The sequence below is a fragment of the Plectropomus leopardus genome, chromosome 18 (genome assembly GCF_008729295.1).
Source record: "Plectropomus leopardus isolate mb chromosome 18, YSFRI_Pleo_2.0, whole genome shotgun sequence".
In the NCBI taxonomy this organism is placed as follows: Eukaryota; Metazoa; Chordata; class Actinopteri; order Perciformes; family Serranidae; genus Plectropomus; species Plectropomus leopardus.
This window is the reverse complement of record NC_056480.1, coordinates 2,923,741-2,938,710: the sequence shown is the minus strand read 5'-3', so window position 1 is coordinate 2,938,710 and position 14,970 is coordinate 2,923,741. Positions and strand designations below refer to the sequence as shown.

Here is a 14,970-nt window from a genome sequence, read left to right as displayed (position 1 = left end):
GAGCAGCTCCACTCATTTAACACAGCTTTTAAAACTGAATCAGGTCCAAGAGTAAAACAGTATTTATATATATATGTTACATCTCCTCCTCTGTATAAATAATAATAAGAATTACTAAAGTGACTGTATTGTTTTATCATCAGTGAACTAACTAACTAACTAACTAACTAACTAAATAAATAAATACATACATACATACATCTTTTTGTTTTTTAGATTTTTGAAAATGTTTTTTTTTTTTTTTTTTACCATAATTTATTGACCGTCTAATTATTTTTTCAAAAAATACATCTTACTTTCTTTTTTCTCTCTTTTGGCCTAAAAATGGTTTAGTTCAAATACATTTCTAGAATCAGGCTTTAAATTATAAAGAATATTAAAACATATATAGGCAGATCTCTGTATTTTTCTTCTTCTTTTTTTATTATTATTTTTGTGCTTGATAAAAAGTCTAAAAAAGTTTAAAGTTTGTCAAGCTTTCCATTTGAATTCAACAACAAATATAAATGAATCTGTCCACAGTCTAATCAGTTTTCCTACAAGACAATACTGCACATTTTGGTTGAAACATGCACCAACACAGACCTGAGGTTATGTCGCCCCCTTCTGGTTTAATGTAGTTTAAATTCAAAATAAGTTCAACAGGATAAAGTACTGCAGGTGAGATCTTTTAAGGCTCTGTCAAACTATATCTTCCCTAAATCAACATGATTACATGACTATTGACATGAAATCACGTATAATGCTGATTATATTATTTTATTACAAACAACAACAGAAATACATAGAACAGTAATTGACATAATTAGAGTCAATTAATTGTGGATAATATAATTAATACTCTGTAAACTCTGTAAACACTATAAGTCATTTGGTAATTTAAATATAATTCTAACCTTAAATGCTGCACTGCAATTTCAATATAACAGCAGCATTTTAATGCCATTATAATGTGTCACAGAGACAAAAATAGGTAAATATGCTTCTGATGTAATAATTTTCAGCAGCGTGCATGTAGGTATCAGTGGCAAAGCCACAGGCTTCACTTCCTGTCATGATGCATTAATGGGAAGTTCTGTCAATCAAACACAGAGGGAACAAGAGAGGAAGTCACACTTAGAGCAGACACACTCGGCGCATCTAAATGACAGTTTGAGCAGAGACAATAGAGGCTGTTTCCTCCTTTCTGTGAACATGCAGCTGCTGAAATACATTTTAATTGTCCAACTGGGCTGTTTTTGTCAAGGTAATGTATAGTTTTTTTTACATCCATAAACTTCATATTTAAAAATTACTCATAAACTGTCAATTCTTCTGTTTGCAAAGGACTTTATTATGGTTTTATTAAAGCCGACTGCAAAAATAGATTTCTTTGCTATTTAAAATTGTTACTATATTTAATATAATTGTTTTTCAAAATCTGTTAACACTAGCAACTTGTAAACTACAATAATATATTTTTTAATTAAATTAATTGAAACCAAAAGAGATAATTATTGTCTGTTATGTGAGATGGAAGACGCTGGCATTGTCTTCTATTTTACTATTTTTATGGCACTATTTATCACAAGACAAGTAAGTAACACTATAAATTTAAATGCAAACTACAGCAGTAAAATACTGGCAAATGTATCCCCAGTTTGGTTATACCGAATCTGATGTATTTTTTGTGAAGTGCATTAGTTTGTTTAGGGAAACTAGGTGGCATTTGGTCCAGTTTTTATTTTCTCTTATTTATTTGTTGTAGGTTTGACATTTGAGACTGTATCTATCACATTTGGAAAACTATATTTATTTATAGAAAATGCCTTAAAGAAAATTAATTTACAGAGGTGGAGTCGAGGTTTAAAGTAATTAAAAGGATGAAAACATGCAGAAGTAGAGTTCTGGATAAAAAACAGATAATACACCTTTTTGTACATTTGAATTGTTTTACATGCATTTCTAATTTCAATCTTGAATTTTACAATATTTCCGTTTTTTTTTTATCCTTCTCTGCAACAGTAATCTTTCAGTACAACCTTAGCAGCACGTGTGGGGCAAATAAATCTTTGAATCTTTTTAATCCTTTGTTGTGGGTGATTCAGTCACAGGGGAGTGGAAAACATAAAGATAAATGTGGTGTAATATGTAAAATTTGAAAAACCGCTCATGGCAGATACATTAATTTAGTTGCGGTGTGATATCTTATCGTGTTTCACCCACACTGCACTCCATTTGGTCAAGTGGTTACTCCAAAAGTCCTGCGGTAGGTGCAGTTTGATGTGGTGTGTCAGTGAGTGGCCTGTAAGGGCTTGATGCAGTGAAAATAAAAAGTATTTTCCTCTCTTTTCAGCTTTGCAAAACTCATCCACTCAAACAGACCCACCTGGTGTCCAGGTGACAGAAGAGAGAAACAACTCGGCAGGGAGAATACCAGAGGAGTTCAGCAGTAAGTTAATTATTTTCTGCTATACACAAACACACAGCTGTAACAGTGTTAACACTTCTGTCTGTCCAAAAGAGGAAAAACACTTTTATGCAGCGATTGTGTGAATAAATTCTCGCTCCTGTTGTCACAGGATGTGGGGTGACCTGCTTGTGAAACACATATTGTGAATTCTGCAGGTGCAAATCAAACAGTGAGATAGCAAAGCATTCTCCTACGCAGACCCCGGTTTGCTCTGCAAGCGACCTGTGCTGCTCTTTGTTTCTGTGGCGCTCTGCTCAAATACACCCACGATCAGATAGTTTGGAGTGGGGTTACTGACTTTTACCTGTCTGTGCGTTATTGAGACATGAGTGACCAAAAACTCAGAATCTAAACGTACGGAAATCTTTTTCAATCAGTTTGGACATCCAGAATAACTAAAATCTTATTTGCCATATTCAGTTCAATTTTCAATTACAAATGACAAAAAATAATAAACGGACATAGAAAAAAATACATATATATGTATATATTCCACAGTGAATGACAATTCCAGACTTAAACCTCACTGAGCTCAGTTCAGGATGCAAACAATACCATTTTCAGATTTTACCAACCTACATATATACCTATAAATCATATTTTTTATTACAGCAGAACAAGTAATAGTCATGATGTCAGTGGTAATAGTAAAAAAAGGTACTTGAATGACATGCATATTCCTGGTCAGGAACAAACCCGAGACTTTGTTGTTAACTCTGCCATCCTAAAAGGCTTTAAAATGTTTGAAGTGTCATGCAATTTTTTTCTTCGATAAATGATAATGACAAACATTTACAATTTGTTACCATAGGAATCAGGGCTGTAGTCATGTATTTTAATTAACATTTTTTAGGAACTTAGTCAAACAGATCATTTCAAAGTATTTTGAAACAAAAATCTTACATCAGGTGTTTTCAGAGTTTTGATGATTTTGGGTGCCAAAATATGATTGAGGCGCCGCACCAGAAAAGTGCATGCACTATACATACTTTACACATTTACCTCTGACAGGGAATCAAATAAGAGACAATAATAACAAATAAGAGAACAAAAATGGATAATTTTGAGTTTAAAATAATCACTAAATAAGTCATTTTCTGTTTCTGTGTGTCCTCAGGTGACCCTTACGTTCACAGACTCTCTGGTAAATGCAGTTTTGCTCTCAGGATTCCCGGAAACAGGAGCAGTGATGTTGTGGCATTGCCAGCCGACTCTATAGATGTGCTGGTCGAACAGATCTGCCAGGATCTCGGCTGTGGCAGCACCTATCATGTGAACAAAACCAGCTCACCTCCCAACACCACCTGCTTCCACCGCTGTGTGCACGGAGACGGACGTTTGCAGAACTGCTCACAGACTGTGGAGGGAAACTGCTCTGTGATTACTGAAGCTGTTTGTGGTAAGTTTTTTTCTTTAATATGACTCAAGTCAGTTTGATAACCTTAGACAAAATTAATAAAAAAAAAAAAAAAAAGCTTTGGACTTAAACACCAATGACTTGTGTCCTTGCCAATTGATTGGACCTTAGCCTGTTGGACTTTATTGACTTTATTTAAATATTGTCACCTTTCCCAAAACTCAAAGCGGGCTCTATGTCATTTAAAGAGTGTACCACATATCGATTATTTTCCCTTCAACTAAAATTAACGCTATGTTCAGCAAGATGACACTTAATTCCCCAGCACCCCTTACTTTGAACAAACTAGTTTCAAACAAAAAAACACAAATTTTGAAAAACCTTCATGATTTATGCAAATTTTACACATTTATACGCTGTTGTTAAAATTGCATTACATTTGATGAAGACTTGTTTAGGACTCAAAATTAAAGTTTAGACTTGCAAAACTTGAGCGCAAAGGCGTGAGACTAACTTTTTACTTAGAAAACACTGACTTTCACCTCTGTCTTGTCCTGATTGTAGGATTGTAATTTAAAAGAATACTGTGTTTGTTTTCCTTTTCAAAGAGCAGTTACATTTGCTTGTAAATTAATTTATTTATTTGACCTATCTTTACAAAATCTTTCTAGTCTAACTAAGTACACTGACGTTTAGTAGACTACTTTATACTTCTACTCTGCCATATTTCGGAGGCAAATATCCTACTTTTTACTGATGTTTAATATAAATAACATATTCAGATTATTAATACTAAATAAATAAATAAATGAGGTATAATTCAGTATTAAGCTATACTTAGCAATATATTAAAAAGTACATATACTGTATTAGCTTTGCTATTATCAGATGCAACATCAGTGATACAAATACCTTGATAATACTAATCTCAATGCATGTAATAGAATATAGGCCTATTGTTGTTGTTATTATTAGATGGGCCATTCTGAAAACCGTATTTGTTTTGTACATTAAATATATTTTGATGCTTATGTAATACTCTAATCTAATACTAATAATCTAATACTTTTACTATGTACTTTTTACTATTTTTTTTCTTGTAAAAAAAAATTAGTTATTTGCAGTAGGACATAATGTTCCCAAACATAACACAGATTTAAACACGGTATTAACATCTTCTGTTAAGTAAATAGTCCAGAAACTAAATCGGCCCCTCAAGGTTACTAATCCAAGCAGACGTGTATTCTAATGCAGGTGATAAACTCTAATTAATCTCTTTTATAGATTTGCGATACAATACGATACGATACGATGCGATACGATACAATGCGATGCGATGCGATACGATATGATACGATACGAGATGATAAGATACGTTATTGTCCCTGTAGGGGAAATTTGTCCTGGACTCATTGATTGCATTGATTATTATTGATATTTTAATTTGAGCTGATAAAACTTAATTATTTGTGAGGATTAGAAACTGATGGATCTCTTCTATTGTTCAGTTACTGTTAATATTATAAGATAAAACTGAGATAAACTAGCAGGTTTTCTCTGCCCTGGTTCATAATGACAGCATGTCCTCTCCTCAGGGCACCAGGCTCTGCGGCTCGCCGGGGGCTTGGACCGCTGTGCCGGGCGTGTGGAGCTGTGGAGACACGGGAGGTGGGGGACCGTGTGTGACGACCAGTGGGACCTACGGGATGCCAACGTGGTGTGCGCCCAGCTGGGCTGCGGTTACGCCCTCAGTGTGACGGGACAGGGCGGCTCTTACCCCCCGGGCAGAGGACCGGTCTACCGGGACGAGCTGAACTGTACCGGCCGAGAGGAGAACCTGTGGGCCTGTCCGGCCGCCCAGGACGAGACCGACTGTGGACACAAAGAGGATGCTGGGGTCATATGCTCAGGTCACAGCTGTTATAATGTTTTACATATTTAAAATATTTAATTTATTTAAAATAACTTAGTTGAGCTTTTAAATTAATTTTTGACCTTGAAAACAGAAATTTGACAGAAATGTATTAGCTCCATGTCAACTTACGTTAGCTTACTAACGTTAGCTTTTTAGAGATGTTGAAGGCCCAAGAAAAAACAGCTAGCTAAGAAGAACAAACTTTATTTCTATCGCATATATTTTGTTAAGAGTTACTAGAAAGTCCAAAACACAACAAAACTAATAGCTTACAGCCACGCTAGCAGCTCTGAGGCTGAAAGTAGACCCAAAACTGAAGTGTTTTGAGCTAAATGCTAACATTAGCATGCTAACATGCTAACAGTTTTTTTTTCTTTCTAATTCTACAGTCCGAAACAGACGTACTAAAATATAATAAACAATTACGTAAATAAAGAAGATATAATAAAAAAAAAATGAAATAAATAAAACAATAAAGTAAAACAATAAATGAAAAATATTTATCTAAAATATAATAAACAATGACATCAGTAAAGTGGGCAGAGATATCGATCTAAGAAAACATGGAAAAGCAAATAAATTAAATATTTTAGATAAGTACTTTTTAAATAATAATAATATCAATAAGAAGTTATCAGTCAAATCAAATTTTAAAAAAGTAAAAAAATAAAATGAAATATGAAAAAGTAAACAATTGAGTATAAAAACAAGTAACTAAAACATAATAAACAAAATCATCAATAATGTAGATATTGCTCACATAAAATATGAAAGTCTTTAAGTAAAAAAGTTATTAAAATAAATATGAAAAATAATTATGTAAGACACAATAGAAAATAACATCAGTAAATAAGCTATCAGTAGAATGAAATCTAAAAAAATGTGTCAAAAATACAATAAATAAACAATTACATCAATAAAGTTAACTTACTTTAATCAGGGGGCTACAGAAAAGAATTCTTTAAAATATAGCAAAGCGTGTTCACCTGTTTTTAGTTTGTTATAAGGGTTACTGTATTTACGTAGATAAGGTAGGTTTACAAAAGTATGAGATTTTTTATTGTGATATAAATGTGTTTGAAAATAACATGGTTTCATAGCATCATGGGATACAGTATTTCATTGTTATTATTTTATTTAGTTACAATGATCCTTAAAGGCTTAAAACACAAGTTGTTTTTTTGCTCAACAAATGCTTATTCAAACTGAAACTGGAAACCATTTTTTTAGGGAAGTGTGTATGAAAATCCAGACTGGTAATTTAAGAGGAAAGGAGATGCAAACGTGCTGGTCATACCTTTGTCGAGTTTTATTTTTAAAAATATCATAGATAAGCAAATGTACATAGTATGATTTTCAATTTTCATACCACTGTATATGGTTTTAATGGTATAGCGCTGCAACTGTAGTCACGGCAATCCATTCAATAGTTGTTGAGACATTTCACCCAAAACCACAAATGTTAACCTCATGGTGGCGCTAGAGGAAAAGGTAGGGACCACCGAAATCCTTAGGGTTCATCCTCTGGGAATCATTTATGTCTGTACAAAGATTTTTGGCAAAGTCCTGCCAGTGCACACCAGTCCAGCTAGAAAGATTTGGTGGAAAAATACAAAATGCTCATTTTTTTTGTTTGTCCAAAATAGGTCAACTTTACTATTATTTGCCCATAAAATAATCCCTCCTGTGTAGCTTATAAAATGCAAACTACACCTCAACGTAAAAATATCAATGACTTCAGTGTCCTCGGTGGTGGTGTCATAAGTACAAAACTGCCCACTAGGGATTCATTTAATCAACATACTGCAGAGAACATTATATGTATTTCCCACCAATAGTCTGTATTTCCTGTGTGTCTGTGCAGAGATGAGAGCAGTGAGACTGACTGGAGGTCTGGACCGCTGCGCTGGTGTAGTGGAGGTCCACCGTAACGGCAGCTGGGGTACGGTGTGTGATAACTGCTGGAATGAAAAAATGGCCTCCATGGTGTGCTCCATGCTGCAGTGTGGAGGCAAACCGCAGCAATTCACCCAGTTCAATCCTCCTCTCGCCCACAACAACGGGTCACTGTGGTTCTATATGTGTGATCGACACACGCAGAATCTGTGGCAGTGTGATGAGTATGTCAACCGAACACACCTGTGCGCAACCTCAAAAGCATCTGGAGTCATCTGTAATGGTGAGTGAGAGTTTTTATGATTGTTAATGAAGTACATTTTATCCCTAAACAGCAATATTGGTAAGGTTTGAATTGGCCTCACATATTGCAACTGTGTCCAAAGTCCGAAATATACTATATGTGACACGACACACAATACTGGTTAACCCTCAAGGCCCGCTTTAATGTTAGACACACTTGTGTCGCTCTGTGCACAAAATAAGCTTTTCAAAATAAAATTATATATAAATATTATTTTCCTACTTTCACTAAGTTATTTTTTTATATACCAGCATCAGTCCTAATCCTTAATATCAAATATTTATTGATTTTCAGAATTTTAACCCTTTAAATGCCAGATTTTTGTCATGATGCCACTATGATTTTAGATGACAAAAGACAAAAAACTAATTATTTTCTATATACCACATGCTGTGTATATATTTTTTTCGTGTATCACAGCCTGGGATACAGTATGTCAATGATTTGCAGCAACATTGATTGTGTGACAGTAACCCAGCGGAAATAGCATGTTCTCTTTATTCCATATATAGTAAAAAGTAAAACAATTATTATAAGCAATTATATAATTATATTAAATTTAATTTTGCTGTGCTGAGAGAGCTTTTTTATCTATCATATCATCTATCAGGACTGCATTTCCTTTAGTTTTCCTTTGTTTAGAAAAAAAAACAGCCCAAAACCTCAAAATTACTCCCCAAACTCACTCTTCTTCTTTATTTTCCTGCTTCTATTTTCTCTGTTCAGGATTTGCAGAATCTTATTATTATTGTAGAAATATTAAGTTTTTGTGGAATTCATATGTATTATAAAGATTACACATGTGAAATATTTTTCTTTTCTTTATTTGTCAGCTCGCATCCACAAAGTGTTGAACTTAAAAAGACAATATTTTTTTTGCCCTGCAGGCTCCCTCGGGTTTCCTGCACCCACCACAGCCCCGACAGCTAATACAGCTGTGATGACCACGAGGACAACGGGTAAATATATTTTATTCTCACTTAAAAAAAGACATATTTAACAAGTTATGTTGATAAATGTTGTTTTGAATATTCTTTCACTTAGTTAAGATGGTAAGTAGAACAACCGAACACACACTGAGTCTTGGATCAGCTACCAGAAAATATAAGATCTGTGTGTGTTTTTTCTTTCTGTCCATCGATCAGGTGCAACCTCAGTCAGTCGGGCTAAAGGCCTCTTCTTATCGCCTGCGGCACTCCTCATCACCAGCGCTGTGACTCTTCTGCTCCTCGTGGTTCTCATCACGAACTCCGTGCTCTGCTGCCACTACAGAAGAAGACACGGTTGGTTTTTCACACTTCAGTTTGTGCTACAGTCTCAATACTTTCATGTGTTCATCAGTCCAGAGACAATCTGTGATTTTAGCAACTCTGGACTTGATTTAAGTTCAGTTCTAGTATCTCGGGAATGAGCTGCGTTTTTGCCATTAGGAGCTGTGACCTAAATTATCTTTTAAATCATATTTTAGTTTTTACTGAGCGTGGATTCAGTTTTAGATATGTTGTGGTCTTTGTGAGGATCATGAGATAAAAGTCAATGATCTTTTTCTTTAAACGCGTCTGATAGTGTTCAATCAATTATTTTTTTGCCTTAATTTTCTTCACAAGGGTAATAGGGGACTTTAAAAAAAATCTTGAATATTGGTACATATAAATACTTTTTATATTTTCCGTCATCAAAACATTGAATGGACAAACATATATTTTACATGATTATATTTTTTTAAAAAGTTTAGGAAGTGGTCCATATCTGCAAAAAAAGTATAAATAAATAAATAGCAATTATAAAATAATATAAAATAACAATTATTATTTATTATTATTATTATTATTATTATTATTTATTATTATTATTATTATTATTATTATGTCTTGACTATTTCAGCGGTAATTCAGTTTTTAAAAGCACGGGATATTTAATTTAATCATTTTTTTCAATATATTGATACCTCTAACTCTGATTTTTAAGATAAAAAATACTTCCGTTATAAAGCAGACACTCCAGGCTCAGTTAAACACAGCATAAGTTAAAAATGTCACGCAGTTTAACAATAATATTTCCACGTCTTTGTAATTATTTCCACAGCGTTCTTGATCCAGCAGACACGCAGCAGCACGCGACCTCCCTCTGAAAACCATCAGAACAGCTACCAGGAAACTGTCGACCTCATCAAGGTCACTCCCAACCCTCTGCAGACAGAAGGTCAGAGGCTGAACATGTCCGAAAATATAAAAACACTCAGTGTGTGAACAGAATTTAAATATCCTGGATACTTACACAACTCAGTCTTTTCTTTCTTCATACCTACATTTATATAAGTTTATATGCACAGTGGTGAGAAAGGTGCAGATCTGTGCAACGTTTGCAAAGCATATAGTCATCTCATCGTCGTTTCGTTTTCTTGTGTTTGTCTCAAAAAGCCCCCTCCAACCCCAGGTATCTTTGGACCCAGCTTAGTAGTGTTGACAGCACGTCAGTAGATACAGACTATGAGCAGTATGAGCCAAGCAATGACCCGTCTGTCCCTTTGTCAACCTTTCGGAGTGAGCTATGTTCTTTTATTTCTATTTGTATTCATTCCTGTGTGTTTCTCAGTCTTTGCCTCTTGAGATGTTCTCTTGCTGTGTTTCTGCATTTTGTGGTTAAGGCTGCTCGGCCATGCATGTGTGTGTGTGTGTGTGTGTGTGTGTGTGTGTGTGTGCGATCTGTGCAGATCAGCGCTGTGTGCAGTGAATGTTTGCAGGACGGTTTGTGATTTAAAACATTGCTTTGTGTGCATCATTTTGAATCCAGATTCTCAGAGGTACAGAGCAGACGTGAACTCTTTGATGAGGCCCTCAGGCCTTGACAGCCTCTTTGAGGAAGGTGAGTCACTGGCAGTTTGCAAGAACAAGACAGCGATGGAAATGTTACACTTTGCAGATCTTTCAGATAAGAAACGATATATTCCACCATACATTGCGGCTGTTTCCAGTAATCATCAGAGGGCCTTTGATGTTATGGAAGACCGAAAATGACATAACTGTCAATAAATAAATGGTATTGAATAAATAAATAAATAAAAAAAAAAAATGAAATGCCAACCAATTAAGAAATAATACAGAAATAAAGTAATGAATAAATATAAATAAAATGAAGGGGTAATATAAGAAAAAAAAATACAGAAATACAGGAATGAATAATAATAATAATTGATTTGATTTATCTTTGATATGTGCTATTTTTTATTTTCCAGTCCCTGAACCCACAAATGAAGTGATGGGAGCCTTTACATGCCATAACGGCGGCCCCGCAGAGGCTCCATATGCCAGAGTGTCAAAGATCTCGGTGGACTCGTTTGATACCTCCAGTACGTCATCTGGGGAATTTTACGAAAACACAAACGATTACTCTGCGGTCACTCCCGGTCAGTCGAATTCATTCACCTGTTCTTCTTCTCGTGTACTCACAGCAAGAAAGGGAATTATCACATTTTTGTATTGGTGAAAATTAGTTAAAATGAGTTGGATAAATTCTGTCATCATTTTGGGATATTGGATAAGGGTGTTGGATGTTTTAGTTCGAAAGTGCGTGATGATAATGTTTGAGAGGGTTTAGCTATTTATATATAAGATTCACCAACTGTTTTTGTACATCCTGTAAACCACATCTGTGGGTGTCTGAACCTTAGAAACAACAACAACAAAAAACAAAACCCTGTTCACAACTTAAAGGATATGAAAGCCAAACTGAAACTGTCTCATACAGCTTTCACATGGTAGATGAAGTTTTATTTCCTGTATTACAGATTCAGCACCAGGCCAGTTGCCTGTTGTCAACGGAGACCAACTTTACCCCGGACAAACAACAAGCCTGCAGAGTTCAGGTACATGCCACTGAACAGGCGGAAAATAACATCTGTAGTATTTGCTGATGTTTGTTATTATCCGATCATTAGGTGATGAAGACGACGGCCCCCATCTACTCGCCTGTGAGCCCAGATCAGGACCTCACCTCCGAGGATGACTACGATGATGTCGGCGCATTAACAGAAGAGGTAACGTCACCTCACTGAGATCAGAGGGACTGATGCTGCAAAACGGCACTGAGGCGAAACGTACGGCCACACAAAACTGAGGGAGCACAAAGAGCACTAATTTGATGGTTTGCAGGCTAAAATCTTAACATTTAGGTTAAAACTGGGCTCAGTTTGGTTAAAAAATGTAAGTCCAGGTTACCTTTGCTTCATTGGCATTTGAACACTTCCTTGTGTGTGGTAGTCAACATTTGAATTAAATCATACAGGAGTTAAATATGGCCTAGGCATCCAAAAATGTTATTTTGAAACAGAATTTCATGACTGACTTTGACTTTTCCAACTACTGTTTCCAGAAAAGTGCAGTACTATAAGTTAAATTTACAGTTACTGAGACCTGACATGTGATTGCCACACTGCAGATAATCATCACAATGAGCAAGTTGATACTTTATTTTTTTCCAGCTGTGAACACAAACTGTTTCAAAACTTTGGACACTTTCAAAAACCGGTGCATTTAATGATGCTCAGACATCTGACACTCAGATGCCATTGAAAATTGGATATAAAAAAGATCACACTCAGGCATTTCAAATTTTAGAGCTCACTCTGAAATGCGTCATGTCCAAGCATCCTGGAAGTGGACTTTTCAAAACAGCCTTAATCAAAAAACAAAATTAAAAACAGAAAAAAGAAAGCTCATGGTGATGGCTCACATTAAAGTCCCTGCCGGTTAATTTTCTGCTCTGAGATGAATGAAAATCAATGACCTCCTTGAAGGTTGGAAATCAAAACTGAGAAGTAAAGGTATATTTAGGTGTTCTGTGAATGTAGAATCCACTTTAACATATGTTTTTTATATATATATCTACACTGTATATTTTTAATGTGTTTGCATCACAGTTTTTTGTAAATAATGTTTGCCATGTATCCTCCCGTGGATGTAAATAAAATAAAACTATTGACTTCAAGCTTAATCTAGAAAATTATGATGTGCACTACATGGCCTAAAGTATGTGGACACGTGAACATTGCGCCCATATGTGATTGTTGAATGTGTGATATTGAAACCATCGGCGTTGTTCTGCTGCTATAACAGCCTCCACTCCTACAGGAAGATTTGGCACAAACGATGCTGCAGATTGATCCCAAACACAAAGAGCGTGAATGAGGTCCGACACAGATGTCGAGCTATAAAGCAAGAAAAATCACAAGTAAACATAATGTGTTTTACATAAAAATGCAAACAGCCACTCACCTATCTGCCTGAAGACAGTAAGGAACCCACATCACAGGCACGCAGAGATGGGCACAAATACATCAAAACAAATTACAATTGTTACAAATTACAAATACATATTCATCAAACGTATCAAAATAGAATACAGAATCCTAAAAAAAAATTAATTAAATTTACATTTACAATTAATTCACATAAATTTAAAAAACATATATAAATACAAACTTATAATACTGCCACATTGTAGGCATTATATAACTTTGACATAAATCTGACTTTAAACCACCTATTTAATGAATGGGCTCTGCTAATTTCCCTCATCACAGGATATTTTAGAACACATTTAACTGAAATATTGCCCATTAATGCACACACACACACACACACACACACACACACACACACACACACACACACACACACACACACACAGAGTAACTAATAATTAGCCAGTGAAAATATATAAGTTTTAAATTTGTCTGGTAGCATTTGGCATCTTCATTCATTTTAAAGTTGGAGGCATAAAAAAACTGAAAACAGCAACAGAATAAAGTGTGTGTCCTGATACTTTTGGCCATTTAGTGTCTGAGTCTTAAACTGAGTTCTACCACAAGGTGGCGCTATAGGCTTTTTAAAAACAGAGTGGAGTGGAGCGAAGCCTTTACATGTAAACTACAAAAAAACCTTGTAATTCCATAAAATATTTGCAGAATAAATGTTGTCATTACTGAAAGACTTTGTGACAAATACCCATTCAAGCTGCGCAAAGTTACAATAATGCACTGTATTTTTATTTATTTATTTATTTGTATTTTTTTATTGCGAGACAAAAGACAGAACACAGACTAAACTAACACCAACATGCTAAAAACAGCATGAATAAAAACAGTGAAAAAAGGTCAGTTAACAAAAATTTTCCACATGGTCGAGGAGCTCGGTATGATGTTAGTTAGTGTATGTGAGGTGTGTGTGTGTGTGTTGTGTGTGTGGGGGTGTGTGTTGGAGAGAAAGATGGGGAAAAAAACAGGAGAAAAAAGATAAATAAATATAAATAAATAAAAACCTAAATAAATTGCCAAATAAATTGTGAAAAAGAAAGAAAAAATTGAATAAATAAATATGAGAAAAATATAAATTAAATAAGAAAAAAGGGCGGGGGGTCATACTGCTGATACTACTGCTACTACCATCATAATACTAATGATAGTAGTAATAATAATCATAATAATAATACTAAAAATAACAAATAAAATCAGGGTGAGTGACATCCTGCTCATTAAAAAGTTTTTAAAGGGGAACTCTGGTCCTGATCGGGGGCCAACATAAACCGTCAGTTTGAAACCAGACCTGGCACGACTCCTCTTGGTCCATTACATGTGCAGCAGCTGCAGAGCATCAACGCTTCCTCCTGATCCAAAGTTACGCCTTGAATCAAAGTGATGTCTTCTTTTGTCTACGTAAATATGACAAACTGCTTCAAAAGCACCTGTAAAACTTTAATAGGGTGGAAGTGGCGAATGTGCGGATAAAGGTGGATTAGCTTCGGCTCAGCTAACGTGAGAACACAGGAGTGATGATGCATGAGACAGATAACCAGCAGAATTGGGTGTTTTTTGACTGGAAGGTATTTGGCAGGGAGGATGAGTGTGTGCAGGGGGAGGATATGGGGGTGAAGCCGAGGAGAAAAGCAGGAGGTGGACGGAGAATTCGGCAGAGATAAAACGTGTCTCAGAGAATCATATATTACACTCAAATTTAGTCCAGAGCTCTGCATCGAGATAAACAGGCAAA

At 35.2% G+C, this 14,970-nt stretch overlaps 1 protein-coding gene across 2 annotated transcripts; it reads left to right on the top strand.

Annotated features, from left to right (window-relative positions):
- The first annotated feature begins 1,130 nt into the window (after positions 1-1,130).
- Positions 1,131-13,245, top strand: LOC121958286 (T-cell differentiation antigen CD6-like). 2 transcript variants are annotated; one of them, XM_042507175.1, is made up of 13 exons: positions 1,131-1,246; positions 2,336-2,431; positions 3,570-3,851; positions 5,405-5,719; positions 7,589-7,903; positions 8,812-8,883; positions 9,070-9,207; positions 10,010-10,126; positions 10,345-10,467; positions 10,718-10,789; positions 11,160-11,330; positions 11,712-11,789; positions 11,862-13,245. In XM_042507175.1, the coding sequence occupies exons 1-13, from the start codon at positions 1,195-1,197 to the stop codon at positions 11,927-11,929; spliced, it is 1,899 nt and encodes a 632-aa protein (XP_042363109.1). In that variant the 5' UTR covers positions 1,131-1,194; the 3' UTR covers positions 11,930-13,245. The 2 variants fall into 2 exon arrangements, with proteins under 2 accessions (XP_042363109.1, XP_042363110.1); XM_042507176.1 differs by lacking the exon at positions 10,345-10,467.
- Positions 13,246-14,970: the final 1,725 nt, after the last annotated feature.

Excerpts from the sequence above, each read along its gene's own strand:
- LOC121958286 (XM_042507175.1), top strand. The coding sequence starts at position 1,195 with ATGCAGCTGCTGAAATACATTTTAATTGTCCAACTGGGCTGTTTTTGT. Across the intron at positions 1,247-2,335 it reads ACTGGGCTGTTTTTGTCAAG|CTTTGCAAAACTCATCCACT; the intron begins GTAATGTATAGT and ends CTCTCTTTTCAG. Across the intron at positions 9,208-10,009 it reads CCACTACAGAAGAAGACACG|CGTTCTTGATCCAGCAGACA; the intron begins GTTGGTTTTTCA and ends TTATTTCCACAG.